The 16,490-nt window shown below is 36.4% G+C and overlaps 1 protein-coding gene across 2 annotated transcripts; it reads left to right on the top strand.

The window, feature by feature from the left end:
• Window positions 1-433: 433 nt before the first annotated feature.
• LOC107811364 (protein ENHANCED DOWNY MILDEW 2) lies at window positions 434-15,017 on the top strand. 2 transcript variants are annotated; one of them, XM_016636274.2, is made up of 20 exons: window positions 434-616; window positions 1,178-1,633; window positions 2,098-2,194; window positions 2,751-2,804; window positions 2,883-3,028; window positions 4,967-5,057; window positions 5,258-5,356; window positions 7,437-7,684; window positions 7,793-7,885; window positions 7,969-8,189; window positions 8,270-8,450; window positions 8,600-8,747; window positions 8,864-8,965; window positions 10,102-10,194; window positions 10,947-10,988; window positions 12,042-12,152; window positions 13,596-13,667; window positions 13,757-13,863; window positions 13,944-14,007; window positions 14,096-15,017. In XM_016636274.2, exons 2-20 carry the CDS (start codon window positions 1,206-1,208, stop codon window positions 14,573-14,575), a joined length of 2,877 nt encoding a protein of 958 aa, XP_016491760.1. In that variant the 5' UTR covers window positions 434-616; window positions 1,178-1,205; the 3' UTR covers window positions 14,576-15,017. The 2 variants fall into 2 exon arrangements, with proteins under 2 accessions (XP_016491760.1, XP_016491762.1); XM_016636276.2 differs by lacking the exon at window positions 434-616 and having other exon boundaries at window positions 1,235-1,633; window positions 4,924-5,057.
• Window positions 15,018-16,490: the final 1,473 nt, after the last annotated feature.

Below are 16,490 nucleotides of genomic sequence, written 5' to 3'. Positions count from 1 at the left end.
TAATGGGAATTGATATGTACTTGAAATGCACCTTTAAACTAGTATTTCAATATTTCACTTGAATTCAATTATTAAAGTTCAATATTTAAAAATATTGAAACGACGATTAATGTCAATATTGAAAAACCTGTATATATAATTGTTCAGAAGATACGAAAAATGAAAAGGAAGGATAAAAAGAAAACGGCGGGGAAGAAGAGTTGGGTCTTTTTTTTTTTACATCATGTATACTGTTAAGTTTGCAGGATCGTTCCGTTAGTTAGACTAAATCTGCTCAAGATTTGTAAACTAGAGGATGCAAAATGCTCACAATTATATATAGAGGACAACATTAAATCTACTCCTAAACTTAGAGGACAATGTTTACTAAAAAACTTCCATTTCTGCAAAAAAGCAACTGCCATTTCTGTGAAAGTCTCCAGCTATACACACTAGTCACGTACATAGTACGGTTTTCAACTCACGCTAAACTCTCACCATTGATCAAACAAACAAAAAAACCTTTTTTTGCAGAGCAGAAGCATATTTCCTTTGTGTTTCCTCTCTCTATTTCCTTGTAATTTGTGTCTCATTTCTCTTCAGAAATTGAACAGAAAAGGTTACCCACTTTAGGGAGGTATTGTGCTTTTCCTTCTTCTTCTTCTTAAAATGTTACTTATATCGTAGAAGTACAGTTGTTATATCACAGTCTCTCTCTTTTCTTTTTGTTTTTCACTTGAAGATTTTTCTCTTATCTTCAAGTGATCAGTGTATTTTCTTACCTTTTTTATTATACAGTATATAGTTCATTTTTTTGTTTGTGAAGTGGGTTTTTGTTATAGACTAGGTTTTGGTTTACAGTGGTTGATACATGTGAATGGATTTTTGGGACAAACTTTTGAAAAAGGAAAACAAGTATAATGGTTAGGATTTTGGCGCTTAGAAGCTTTTGCGTTTTTGACTTCTCACTCGATGGCTTTTGGTTTTTTGAGAAAGTAGAGCTTGCATAGTGTAGGTTTGGAATTTGACTTATCTTTTGCTACTTTTTCTTTTACTACAAATGATCTCTTACTTGTGTTCACCTACTGTTCATAGTTCTGTCACTCAGTTTTAAATTCTGGCGATATATTGAAATTTTACTAGAATCTTCTTTTTCCGCTTTATATTGATGCAACCTTTTGTTAACTATGGCAAATAGGGCGATATTGTTACAAAAATTATTGTTGATGGCATCATCTGACGAAGAGGGCGAAATTGTTCCAAACTGCATAACAAATTACCATTTCGTTGGCTGCAATGGAGAGCCTGTTTCATTTTCCATTTTGCCTCTACAGTGGGGGGAGGAGGATGATGATGACGTAATTGGAGGGGCAGTGAGTAATAATGCGGAGATATTTTTGCGTGGAACTGCGGATGATGGTCTTCAGCACATTTATAAGAAGGTTTTAGCATGGAGATTTGAACTTTCTTATGCCCTGCCTGAAATTCAAGTGCTTTCTAAAGATAAAATTTGGATTAAACTCCTTAAACCTCGAAAAAGTTACGCAGACACTATCAGAACAATACTCATCACTGTTCATTTCCTCCACTTTGTGAAGAAGAATCCAGACACATTTGGAGAGATTGTGTGGAATTACATTGGGAAAAGTTTTAGGTACTGAAATGTTACACCTAAGTCTTTTAAGGGTGTGTTTGGTATGAAGGAAAAACATTTTCCTAAAAAATAAGTGATTTTTTTTTACCTTTTTTGGTTATTTGCAAGTAAGCACAAAAAATTATCCTAAAGCATTTGTATAGAATCTAGGCAAATACATGGGGGTGGGTGGTCAGGCAGGGTGGAGGTCGAGGGTGGGAATGAGAGGGTGGAGCGGGTTAGTGGGTTAGGGGGGTCGGGATTTGGGGTGCGGAGGAGATAATCAGTTTCACTAATGGAACTTGTTTTCCCTATTCCCACCAGGGAAGTCATTTTCTTGATTTTTAAGGAACTTGTTTTTTCTAGACAAAATGTTTCTAAAACATTTTGACCAACCAAACATGGGAAAGTCCATGCCAAACGCACCCTAAATATTTTATTGTCAGTTTTAGTTATAATGGGATTCACTAAATCAGTTCTTTTAGTGCATACGAGGTACTACCTTGTAAAGATGATCTGCTAGAGCATATGCCAACAATCAAAGAAGCTGCAAGAAGGGATAAAGACATATCTAGTTCCAAGGTTGTGATTCTTTAATTATTAGTATTATTATGCATTGCTGTGTTCACTTTCTGTGTGGTTACCTAATTCTCTTGGTGCATACTGCAAAGGTTGTTGAATGGAGTTAAGTATGTCTCTTTTTTGTAAGACCAACATTATATGCTTAGTTGAGCATGTGTTAAAATGCTTGAGGTCCTTACTGTTTTTCTAACTTTAGTTCCTAAGTTGTTCACATGTCATTAAGAGAGACCATCATTAAACTCAGCTTAGAAGTTTAAAGGTCAGATTAGCTAATATCAGTGCCATATCAGGAGACCTTTATGTTTAAGGTTGAAGATATATTTCAGTGTAGCATGACTAGTCTGATCCTTATTCAATGTGTCGCTAGTGGTCTGTCATTTATTTGCTTTTGCAACTTATGTGGGCTACTGCATCTTGTCCTTTGTGGAGAACTAGTTCTTTTAGTTGCTAATATGGAGTCTTACCTTTTTGTGCTATCACTCGCTTCTGCTTTTTAACTGTATATACGTTAACATTTCTGGCATTATCCTGTATTGAGATTTACATTTTGAAACAGAATTTGAATGCATTTCTTTTGGAGACATCACAAAAGAGGATAGACGATAACGAGGTTAGATGCAATTTATATGTTATCTCGTTTTATTCTTCATTAAGAATTTTCAGTTCTTAATTGTGGTTTGTCTAGCAGTGCAATCGAGCAAAAAAGAGACCCCACTTTGTTATTGAGACCGATAACGATGCTGATAGTGGTACCAATGATGATTCAGATGAGGATGAAGATGAACAATTTGATCATGTTTGTGCTCTTTGTGATGATGGGGGAGAACTTTTGTGGTAACTCAGTATTTCTAATATAAGCTATCTAAATCTTGCCAATGTGTGTTACCATTAAACATGGGCAAATAAAAGAAAATTTTGGTAAAAGTAATTAGGAGTGCTAAAATTATACATAACTAACTCAGAAACTTTGTTACTGATGACTTTCAGAACAACTTAAGTACGTCATGCAATCATTTTTTTTTCTTGAAAAAGTAATGGTTTTAGTGATGTAATACGGAGGAAATCCCTTGTACAAGGTGCGTACGAAAAGTGAAAAATCTCAAACAGAAGTATGTTTCTCTACCAGGAGCATCCAACAACTATACTAATTGGAATCTCATGGGTGCTCCAAAAGTTTAGAAGACAAAAATGGAACTTTGCAAATGTAATTCAATCACTTCAACACCCATCGATTTCTTTCTTTGCAGATTGATTACAAGGGGCGCAAAGGGGCACGTCCCATGCTTTATTTCTTCCTTCTTGTCGTTCTGATTTCCCAGCTATGGAGCGTTACTGTACCCTCCATTATCCATTCAATTCCGTACTGGTTCCAAGCAACATCTCATAATCAATGCGCTAGCAGTTAGTAACCGGTATCCTCCCTTGAGTTTTTCCCCCCTGCATGTGTATTGCCAATTAACGTTAAACCTTCTTCCTTTTTACTTTTGGTCTAATTTCTCTGTTGTTAAGATGGTTCTCACGTTTCTAACCATGCAAAAAGGTGGTACTTTAGGAATCCAGACCGAGAAGTGACGGTAAACCATGTTCTCCCTCCTTAGCAGCTTAAAGTAGAATGATTTGGTTGTGAATGACTTATTTCTCTATCCTTCCTATTCCATGTATCATGACTCGTGATATTTGTTGCTTATACAAATGTCAAAGTTTGGAGCTTCACAAAATTTCAATCTTACAGATTTCTACTAAATTTAGGTCCTGCAGAATTTCCACTTCCTCCTTGATACTAGTTTATCTGAAAAATGTTTGTAAATTGTTGGTACAATATGTTGGAAATTGTGGGGGAAGACATTTTATAGGGAAGGAAGCCTATAAAATGGGAAACAGAGCTATCATGTAATCGTCTTTTTCGTCTTTTCTGTAAATTGTATTACAGGCTGTTTGTTAAGTCAAAACAAGGTATCATAGTGCCACCGAAAATTGTCCCAAAGAGCACTTCCAGTGCTTGAGGATGCTACATCCAATTTAAAGAAATTGGTCCTTTGATCAATCTAAAGAGCAACTAGCAGATTATAGAGATCTAGTACACTGGCTAGCATCACTACTTGGCTTCTCCTAAAAGTGATGCTTATTCAAGTGAGGGTATGAAATTGTACAGTAGTGATTACAGTTTCATTCTGCACCACTTAGGGGCAGGGTTCGTCCCTCTAGAAGTCTTCCCTTTCCCCAATATTCACAGGTCCACCGTCCACCCTCCTTCAAAAGATTTTAAGAAAATAATTTGAGTCACATTTATATACCACGGAGCATAACTCCAAATCACAAAACTTCAAGTCTTTTATCCCTAGCCTCCGCAATCTTACCCTTCTCCTTCCGTCCAAGAAATATAAGTAGAACTTGATATTTGTCCCGTCAGTCCATTCTTTTAGAATTTAGCTGGTTTGATCTAAAGAACTGAGTATCATAACAAAAGTAACTAGATTTTTTATTGGACTAAGTTATCTGGCTCCTCTCTAAATCTTAAAGATACTAGAGAAAAAGAGGCTAATAAAAGAGATCAGCAGTCAACTCTTTTAGAAGGAATGTGATTGCATCTATTTTGTCGCTGCCTTTTGATTGGCTAAAATCGTTTCTGTATAGCATTTTGCCCTGCATTTACTTTCATTCACTTGTGTGATTTTAATCCTAAGATTGTTCGTGAAAAATTATTGTTTTTGTCCTTCAACATTTTGCAGAGTGTTGTACAGCTTTAATCTTGTCTGTCTGCATGTCTGTCAGTTGTGAAGGCCGCTGCATACGATCTTTCCATCCGTCCGTGGAATCTGGAGTTGAATCTTCTTGTGAATCTCTTGGTTACAGAAATCTACAAGTAGGAGTCTGAATATTTTGATCCTTATCCTGGTTTCTCAATTTTTTTTTTACTTCTCTCTATATTTGGCATCATGTAAGGGCTTATCAAACTTTGCTAGGAATTGCTTAAAGTTTTCAGCATATGGTTGTTTGTAAAGTTTTAGCATGTGGCTTCCCTTTAACAATCAAAAGAAGTTTTAGCATGCGGCTATTTCACAGGCAATCCAGACCTTCTTGTGCAAAAATTGTCAATATCAACAACATCAATGTTTTGCTTGTGGCTTGTTGGGGTCATCTGACAAATCATCTGGTGCAGAGGTTTGAATTTCTTGTCCATTATATACAAATAGGAAAATCTTAAGGGTAGAATCCATGAAATGCCAAAAGTTCTAATTTTCTTCTCTGACTTGAAGATAATATTTCACCAATATCTATGTTGAAATGTCTGTACTTATTGTTGAGATAACTGATTTTAACAGATTAGCAGATTCCACTAATGATTATATATTGGATTTAACTTTTATTTCTTTTATTTTATTTTATTTTATTTCATTTGGTTAATCTTTTGTGGTATGGAAGCCTTATATCATAACTCAATCTTGTTTTATATCACTCAAAACCTATCTCCGACCAATTACGAGCTATGTTGCTCGGACTCTCTCAAGATGTTACTGGGTGTGTGTCGGATCCTCCAGGTGATTATGACAATATTATGTTATTGTTTCCTTGAGAGTGTACAACATAGATTACGAAAATATTATGTTATTTTTGACCTTTTTTGGAGAGTCTGTGCAACATTTTTTTTTAAGCAAGTCTGTGCAACATAGATTGTGAGAAGATGAATATTTAGTTATAGCAAACATGTCTTTCACATGTAAAGGCTATCAAATCATTTTGGGAGCTTTTACATGTGCACAAGTTTGAAAAATCTTAAAGCATTAAAGCTACACCAGATCTAGACAAAAGGCAAGTAGCTTGGACCTGTATTTTATTTAGGTCTAGCTTCTGTTTGAAATAGAGAAAATGATCAGGAATCTTTTTTAGTTGATACCATTTGATACCCATCTTCTGTATAAAGGGCTGCAGAATATAGATTCAAGCTGAAATTTTACCATCATTATCCCCTTTTTGATTGTTAAGACGTTACTTCCTTTGCTTGAAAGTAGATAAACTGATTTGGCTACACTAAGAAATGTCTTAGTCGTCTAGACTATGCTGGTGTTTGGTTAAAATATGTCTCAAATAATAGTTGAGATGTGTGAAAGTGGCTACGTTCCCAACGGAACAGCGTGATACTTAGCAACAGGTTTGAAATACATTAAGAAGGCCTAATGGTAACATTAATAGAAAAAATATTCAAACTTGATGTTTCAAATATGTGTCCTTTCCCAGTGCCTTTAGTTTAAGAGAAAAAAGAAAAAAAGAAAGACACAAATCTTCTCTTACAGCATCTGGGGAGCAACTGTTTTCTCAATCCATACATGACTTAATTCTTGTTGAAATTGAGCTGACTCCGTATCTAAATTACAACGGTTTCACAGGGCATTTTCTTAGCTAAAACAGTGATTATCAAATTTTTATGTGTTACAATCCTTCAATTGCGTCACGAGGCTGATATTGGACTATTGGGTAAGGTGGAGGGGTGTTGCAGCACTGACATGGGGTCTGTGGGATGCTTATTAAGCTAGGAGGAGTGGATGCTAAATAGGTTTGAGGGATGATTGAAGGAATGAATTGATCAGGTTTGAGGTAAAATTGCTTCTGTTATGAGGATATAGAACCAGATCTGACTGCAGTAAAAGAAATGCAGGAAACCACTATTTTACAAAAAAAAACGCAGAAAACGAAGAGAGATTTTTTTTTTTTGGGGGGGGGGGGATTTGCTAGAATTAAAGCGAGTTGACCGTTGACATATCAGATTCTCAAATATACGTTCGTCTTCTACTTACTACCTTCTGAAAAATTGCAAGTAATTTTTATCATATAATAGGAAATGTTTAATCCTCTTGGTCCTTGAATTTGTGGCTGAGCTCCAATTTCCTGCAACCAGGAAGATTTCCTTACCAACATAGCTAATAACTTGCATAAGTTTATATTCCATTTGTCAGCTTCCTGTCACGGAACATACTCAAGGAAACAAGAACATAATCTTTTACGGTTTTACCCGTCTGTTTTGCATTTTGCTCAAATGAAGAGCCTCAGAAGGGGGCTGGAGTTTCTGCAGCGTTAACCGGAGGCATTTCTGATTCCCAGAATATGGACGAACTGGAAATTGCATAATACTGGAGATACTGATAAATATTTTCTTCTACGTATCTGCCATCTCTTCATATCACTGTTTATACTATTTTTATATCTAATTTTCTCACCTATATTTTATTTGCACAATGTCCCGAAGGTCTTCCCTTGCGTTTCTGCAACTTGTGGACACTTCTTTCATCCTAAATGCGTCTCAGTGTTACTTTTCCCTGGTGATGAATGTCGAGCCTTAGAGCTGCAGAAGCAAATTGTAGCTGGAGAATCATTTACTTGCCCTGCTCATAAATGTTTTGTCTGCAAGAAAGGAGAGGATAAAAAGACAATTGAGATGCAATTTGCAATTTGTAGACGCTGTCCAAGGGCATATCATCGCAGATGCTTACCAAGGTTTCCTTAATCCTACTGTTTTGATTTTGAATGCTTTGATTAAATATACTAATGGCGAAAGAGGTACTGGCATCTCATGTTCTGTGTTCTCTTGTTGGCTCTTCTAAGATGTATTGCTTTTGAGCCCTCCGATTATGACAAGAACATCCAGAGAAGGGCTTGGAATGATCTTTTGCCCAGTCGTATCTTGATATACTGTATGTAAGTATCATCTGGAACTTCAGGAATCATGAACATTCATGAGAATTTCTGTTAAAAAATTTACCAAGCCAACCTTTGCCCAGGGACCACAAGATTATTCCTATAATTGGGACTCCAAAAAGAGACCATATCCTATTCCCATATGTTGTTGGGAATGCAAACTCACAATCTTCAGGACCTTTGAGGATTCTCTCACGAAGGAGTAAGGTTCTTGGTGCTCTCACTGAAACAAGTGTCGTGAACATGAAAAAGCCTTTTGAAGCGAGGCACAATGCTATTAAAGTTGGTGATTCTTATGGAAAAGGTGCTAAAATGGCTTATACAAGCTCTTGTTCTATAATTGGTCAAACTATTAAGTCTACTAAATATTTACATCTTTGTCAGGAAAACCATGTAAGCCTCCAACACAAGAAAGAGGCAAATTGAAGGCGCCACTGGGTACAAAGTTTGTCTTTGCCCCACAAAGTACTTCTAGTGGCAAGACAATGAATGTCCGACCAGCTATGCCAGTGATGAAGAAGGCCAGCAGTACACGGGAATTGGAAGATAATGAAATGAAAAAGAGGTGCTCAAATGGACTTCATCATGTTCTTAAACTTGAATCCTCCTTCCCTTTGTTTCAAATGATATGTTCCATCCATGTTAGAACTTTAAATGGATGTTAAATGCATTTTGTTAAACCTATTTACTTTGCATTTTATACTTGGTATGCAGAATGATGACTTTGATAAAAAACTCTACCTCTTCGTTTAATGTGGAGGAATTTATTAATGAGCAGAACCGGAAATGTATTGATAGTAACTCTCGAAAAGTTTTCACAGACAAGGCCATTACCTTGGGAAAAGTTCAGTGTTCCGTGAAGGTATATCTACTAGTTCAGCATTGAAGAGAATGTACTCTTGAATTTTTAATTTTTCTTCTAATTTCTTCTGCAGTCTCCTCTTATAGAAATTCTGTCCCCTTTATGTTCTGGACCAGGCTATTGGAATAGCGTTGAAGAAACTAGAAGAAGGACACAGCATTGAAGATGCGAAAGCTGTCTGTGAACCAGAAATTCTCACTCAGATTTTCAGATGGAAGGTTGCTCCATAGGACCTAAAAATGTTCTTACACATGAACACAGGCTTTCTATATTCTTGCTCTCCTGACTTGATGTATTATTTTCTGATTTAATTTGTTGACAAGTTTCTTTCTCCAATGTTTTATGCTGTGTGGTGAAGTATGTTCCCCTTGGTGGGTCATACATAGGGAGTGCATGTCATGTACAACAAATCTGAAAGAAAGAGGAGTGTTGATATGGCATCAGAGATACTTGGAACAGAAAGAAAGGATAGGGAAAGAGCTTCTAGGTTTTAAATCAAGCCCAACAAAAAGTGTAACATGCCCTAGTTCTCTCTCGAATTGCTTGGACTGGATGGTGGTGATCTAGTTGTAGGAGTATATTAGAATATTGATTCTAGTAGTTGCACCAATAGAATTCTGATGCACTTTGACAAGTTCCCACATGTGATTAAACAAGATGCTTGTCATAGCTACTGGTTAACTGACTCCATTGGAACATGAATTATTTTGTGCAAAGAATATAACTCCCTTTGATGGTCTAGCTGCTACCTAGTCCAAAAATTAAACCAAAATCTGCCTCAGCTTCTGGAAGTTGCTGCATCGATGCGTGCTTGAAAACCATATCCTCTATTAGCTCGTGGAAAAGAATCCCTAGCTATTCTTTCTTATGCACTTTTTAGGTTTCTCTGGATTATTTCTTGCTTAAGACTAGACAAATAATTCATGTACTTAAAGGTAGTCTCCTGAACTTCCATGCGTTGCATCACAAATACATCGCAGCAATTAAAGTTTTTTATTTCCATGAATATTGTTAATTTTTTTACGAGTTCCACATTCCTATTAGTGTGAAAAGATAGATTCTTATTGTATGTCAGCATTTGGAGAATTGGCACCATTGCTTTTGTGTTAGAGTGGAAAAGTAATTTTTTTTTTTTGGGGGTAAAGTGCTTATTTGGTTCACCTTGATGTTCTCAATATCTCGTGTACAAGGAGAAATAATGATCTTGAAAATTATTAAAGGAAGATGTGAATCTTAGTGTCAATAACCTATTTTTACAGTGAGATATGGTTGATGGGGCATTTCGTGGTTGTTTTTTATGGACGATTTGATGAATGATTTGCAAATATTTCATTTTCTGTCTTGTATGTTACAGAAGAAGCTAGGATCTTATCTTGCCCCTTTTCTTAATGGCATGCGCTATACATCTTTCGGTCGCCACTTCACGAAGGTGGACAAACTGAAGGAGGTATGCACTTCTTTTACATTTTTTATCGGATCTTGTATCTCAATGGAAGTGATAATAAAGCTGCATTGTACTGGTAAACTAAACTGTCTTCCATCTTCATAATTTTTCTAATTGATGCAACTTTAAAACTTACTCGATAAAGCCAGTGTACTAGTAAACCCTGTCTTCCATCTTCACAGCTTTTCTAATCACTGTGACGTTAAATATTACTCCAGAAACATTCTACATTACGAAACAGATGAATACCCTGGAATTTCGTATGCATGTTTTCAGTTCTCTAACAAGGTTCACCAGGAGTGCTTCTTGAAAATAATTAGAGTATAATTTTGGCATACGATGTAAAAGTTACAATAGTAAACATTTTCGACACTAATAAAAAGACTAGGTGATTCTTACCATGTGCCCAAGCCTTGGTGGGGAGAGTTACCAGGTACCTGTGATGTTGGGAGGTAGCGGGCACCTGGCGGAATTTTGTAAATAGAATATTATTACAAGCTGGCCCGAACACTACCGTCACCCAAAATAATAAGAGATTTCAAATGCTCTCTCTTGTTTGGCTAAGAAAGTCAAGATAATCATTTGGAATGTTATAAGAGAATATTATTCATGATTATGTCTCTTGCACTTGCTGGACAAAACATTATATTCTGTCCCACTACTCTTTGTTGCTTGTACTGATTAATGGCATCAGGCTTAATTATGTGTTTTATGCAAATTAGAGGCTAAATTATAGCATGATTTTCCATATGCAGGTGGTTAATAGACTAAGATGGTATGTGCAAGATGGTGACACGGTAAAAAATCCATATGATCTTCTTTATTTCCATATGATCATCTTGTATTAGCATCATAACCTGCCTATCTTTTCTTTCTTGCTATTTGTTTTTGGTGGGTTTTGGGGGGGGGGGGGGGAGGGGAGGGATTGTGCAAGGAATTGGGTGAAAGTACAGGTGGGGGAGTAAACTGTATTTTTTTGACTTACACATAATTTTGAACTTCCAAAACAGTTTCCAGTCGCCCAATTCTTGTGAAATTTAATATGTACTTCTAAGCTTTGTTATTGAAAATGATAAAAGTATAAGCCAATAAGATCTAGTACAATCTCAGTCTATCTCTGAGTGTTTTTGAGTATGTGCAGATTCAGTGAAGTTATTGTCTTCGCTCCTTCTTGTATTAGTATCTCCTCTTTTCTCGATAGATCCAACTTCTTGACCGTGGCAGATCATAAATGCTCTTGCTAGGGACTTTAAAGTCTTCATGCTAGTCTGCAGCTTCTTGTACACCTAATTTATCTCCTTGTTTGGGACTCCACACTTTTTGGTTACGAGACGGAGTCCTTCAATTATTCTCCTTTTGTTGGAACTTCACGCTTGCTCATCAAGTGCATCAGCTTTCTTGAATTTCTTCTGAATTGTACTGCTTTTCTTGCTTTGACAACTTGAATAACGAGTTTGAAAGCGTCTTGCGTTGATCTTATTCGGATTATCGCGTTTTGTCTCCATTTAGAGTAACATTTGATTCAACTTCTTTGTGTCATTTGATCTAGTCGGCTTCGTCGCATATTGTTGTCCTGCTAAGACAGATTACAAGCTCTAAACAGATTCTTTTACTCCAATTTTTTCATCATTAAAATAATTCTTAGGGCCAACAGCGGGGAATGAAATTTGTTTCAGAACCTTTGGTGTTTACCGGCGGGTGCCTTTACCATTCAGCAAACCTCATATAAACATCTTGTCAAGCACTTTTTGCTTTGATTTTTTTTATTCTTAAGTTCTTCATTCTCTTATTCTTGTTCGAAGGAATGCAGCTTTACATATTTCTTTGAATACTGAGGCTTTCTTGTTCAGATAGTGGACTTCTGCTGTGGCTCCAATGACTTTAGCTGCTTGATGAAAGAAGAACTACACAGAATGGGGAAAAAATGCCATTTCAGAAATTTTGATCTCATACAACCAAAGGTAAATTATTTTATAATCATATCAGCTTCCTTCATGAATTATCATTATTAAATCTGAATTGCAGGTGAACCATATTACTACTGGGAGTTCTGTTTTTTGGTAAAAGAGGGGTAGTAAAATTGTTGAGTTCTTTCTAATTTTCCTCTTGCAGTAACTCTTCTTGAGTAGGTCCCTTCCTGTTACAACTAGCTAGTCTTTTTTACTCCAGTCAAACAGTACTTGTGATTTGTTCGTCAACCAAATGCTTACAATATAAGATTAGCTAGTCATCATGTGGTGTGTTATTGCGCAAATAAAACCCACTGTAATGGCTTGTAATTAGAAGAAAATGAATGTAAATATGCATTATATTTTTTTTTATCATGTGTAGTTGAGGAATGAGTTTTTCTTTAAGGGCATGGTGAAGTTTCCAAGTGCAAATATTATTTAGCTTAAGTTTATGTTATCAGGCACAAGATAGGTTGAAGAGACCGGTCCTCCAAACACTTGGAAAATGGCTCGTAGACAAGAGATATCACCAATGTAGTAAGTTGTTTATACTATTGGACAACAGGCCATCCTTGTCAATTGAGTTTGTAGCCACTTACAGTGCTCAATAAGATGCTCCATATAGTGAGCAAGTTTTCTTATCATTGCTTTAAAATCTGAGGTAACTTACCAAGTTCAACCTAGTCAACTCGACTTGGTTAAATAGTTTGTGACTCGTGAAAAGGACTATGATTAGTCGTGATCAAAGCTCAATCGAGTCACCGAGCTATAGGGAGTATTTAGTTTGTCGAGCCAACTCAAAAGCACATCACTACAATGTTATTTAGTATGAGTGATTCACGACATTTTAGATGTCGGTGAATTTGTAGTTTCATATAGGTATGAAAGTATGACCACACATGTTCCTTTCATGAAATCACTATGATCTTTTGATTTTAAAGCCGTTAGATCTTAAATTTATCTCAACTCACTGAGTAATACATAATCCAGTCTTAAGTTTGTCTTTTAAACTGTTGTTTAACTAAGCTTTGATGCTTCACAATAGGATGCATCTGATTGGTTTCCGGAGATTGATACAGATATGGACGCTTTATTTTTTGTTTATTTTATTTATGCTGATTTTGCAACCGTTAGTTGAACTAATACTGTATTAAGAACATCATCCTATAAGTTACAAAACAGCAGGTCGATCGACTTGGATATTGTACGATAGATTGAACGATAGTAGAAAGGGTAGGGATAAAAGTTAATGCATTTGTAATCTATGTTAGTCTCCTCTTGTGTACTTCCTAAACAAACTACAAATATGAAACCTTCATCCAACTTTTGCTAGAATCCTTCAAGTCCACATTGCCCTTATTAGATCATTTGCTTTGTATTTCATTAACTTAGTGCCTTCTCTGATTATGTTTTGTAAGTTAATGAGCGACTTCTTGGGATTTCTTAACTCTCCAGAATAATTTCAACTTTGAGAAGAGGGATTGGATGACTGTTGGTTTAAGAGACTTGCCAGAAGGATCCAATTTGGTATGTTGGAAACCATCAGCTTTGCATAACTTGGTGTGACTTAAACATTGTTTTGAAGCATTACCAATCTTACCTTGCATCTTGAATAGATCATGGGGCTGAATCCCCCTTTTGCCTCGGCAAATGAATTTATAAGCAAGGCTCTTACATTCAGACCAAAGCTTCTTATTGTTACTGTTCCGAAAGAAACAAAAAGGTGAAGATTTAAATTATGAAAACTGCAAGTTCAGTGATTATCTGCTTACCACCTGATATATCAATTATCTACCATTCCAGACTTGATGAAAGAAAGAATCCATACGATATAATTTGGGAAGATGACATTATCTTGGCTGGCAAGGTGCAAAAAATTGAAATCCTAAGATTTTTATCGCTCATTTCTCTTACGAATGCGAGTGTGATACTAGTTTTTTGTTTTGTTATGCCAGTCCTTTTACCTGCCAGGATCAATTAATGTGCATAACCAGCAGATGGAGCAATGGAACATCAACTCCCCTCCATTGTATCTGTGGAGTCGCCCAGATTGGACTGCTAAGCACAAAGCAATAGCTATTGAGCCCGGGCATATCGGGAAAGATAGCCAAAAGTGGGAAGAAGAAGGAAATAAAGTAAACACAGGAATCACAAATTACCTGATGCAAGAAACGCACGATTGCTATGGTGACTTTTCCGACATTGTGACCAGCTGTGGTGACATCAATAGCTTGCTGGATGATATCCCTGAGATATCTATTGGTGCTGAATATAATCAGAATCAACCTTTTGGCATTCCTGAGCAGGAATATGGCTTGAGCAATAGACAAGATGTGCTTGGCTACGAAAGTAAGGATGTAAGTGAAACGTTGCTAGCTGAGGATATGTGCATTGACATGGAACTGTCAACTCCAACGGGTTCCCCACTTCACTGAAAGATGAAGTCTCTCTTCTCAATGCTAGCCCTTCGTCTTCAGTTCAGTATTGACCACTCATGCCAGTTTGATAATATACTCGAGCATGATAGAAGTTAGATTTTATGTATTTTCTTTTTTGGTACTGTCACTCGAAATGAAAGTATCTGACAGCCTTAATTTGGTAAGGATGTGATCTTTGGCACAATTCCTATATACTGGTAGCTGTGCATATCTGTATGTAGCCTATAGTAGGAGTCCGCAGAAGAGAAGCCGTGGCAAGCTTAACCTATTTTGGACAGTACATTGAAATCCACTTTGTAAGCAGGATGTACTGAATTGCGAGTTCATCCTCAGCTCTTTGGACACTAGTCTGATCCATATCTGCACTATGTACACCTTTATTGCTTTACGCTGAGTTTTGCATGTATCGTTAAAGAAATGGAATTTTTATTTAATCTCACTTCACCACCTTGTAGATTACTGTATATTGAAAAACGGGATTTCTTATTCTGTTAAAGTTAAAATAATCTAACGTATGAAATTACTTGATTCTTTCTTTATTATTCTTTAAAAGAAAAAAAAAAATCCATTCTCTTTCTTTTTTGATAACCTGTGATTGAGTAAATAGCTCTATGAACAAATAGATTGGATCGACTTGAAAAACGGAAAGATTTGTACATTAAATTGGAAAAAGAGGGATTCCAGTTACTAAAAAAAAAATTCACATCTCATTTCTAAAAAAAGTTATAGAACATTACTTATGTACTTTTCAAGGGGTTGTATGAGGTAGGAGAAGGACACGGTGAAGGACAGTGAGGATAAGACGGGTCGGCACAATTGTCAACATCATTATTTAAGTGTTTGATAAATACCAAAAATGTATTGTAAGTCATGTGCACACGTTTATCTGAAAAACGGATAGAGTTGAATTTATACGTGGTTCTAAGGATACGTGGTATAACTTGGTACAAATCGAAAAAATAAGTAGAAATATATCGAATATTGATTATAAAAAGTAATGAATATAAACCCAAATTGAGTAGAGAATGATTTATAAATGAACAAGAGGAATCAATGTCCAAAGCTCGAAAAAGGATAATCTTTACTATATGTGTGTAAATCTCAATAATCTTTGAAATGTGAGACTGTATCAATGTATGGATCTGTGAATGAATAAATTGAGTCCCCTAAATCAATGATAACCTACTGTAACGACCCGACAGGTCGTTTCGAGAGTTATAGCCCCGTTTCCCCCATTTCTGCTTCTTTATGTGTTATTTAGCTGTATTGTGTTATACCAGGTTGGTTGGTTCGGATCCGGAGTGGTTTCGGAGTGGAATGAGACACTTAGTCTCTTATTTAGAACCTTAAGTTGGAAAAGTCAACCAGATGTTGACCTATGTGTAAACGATCTCGGATTTGAATTCTGATGGTTCCGTTAGCTCCGTTAGGTGATTTGGACTTAGGAGTGCGTCCGGAATGTGATTTGGAGGTCCGTGGTAGAATTAGGCTTGAATTGGCGAAATTGGGAATTAGGCAAATTCGGTCAGCAGTGAAAATTTTGATATCAGGGTCGGAATAGAATTTCGGAAGTTGGAGTAGGTTTGTAGTGTCATTTATGACGTGTGTGCAAAATTTGAGGTCATTCGGACGTGATTTGGTTGGTTTCGGCATCGGTTGCCGAATTTGAAAATTTAGAAGTTCTTAGGCTTGAATCCGAGGGTAATTTGGTGTTTGGATGTTATTTTGAGTGATTCGAAGGTTCGACTAAGTTTGTATGTTGATATATGATTTGTTGGTATTTTTGGTTGAGGTCCCGAGGGCCTCGGGGTGATTCCGGGTGGTTAACGAATTTGTCGAAGTTGGAATTTGCAGCTAGAGCTGCTGCTTCTACTATTTCCGCACCTGCGGAAGGAGAAGTCGCAGGTGCAAG

The sequence above is a fragment of the Nicotiana tabacum genome, chromosome 24 (genome assembly GCF_000715075.1).
Source record: "Nicotiana tabacum cultivar K326 chromosome 24, ASM71507v2, whole genome shotgun sequence".
Lineage (NCBI taxonomy): Eukaryota > Viridiplantae > Streptophyta > Magnoliopsida > Solanales > Solanaceae > Nicotiana > Nicotiana tabacum.
The sequence above is the reverse complement of the archived record's forward strand: the minus strand, read 5'-3'. Positions and strand labels throughout refer to the sequence as shown.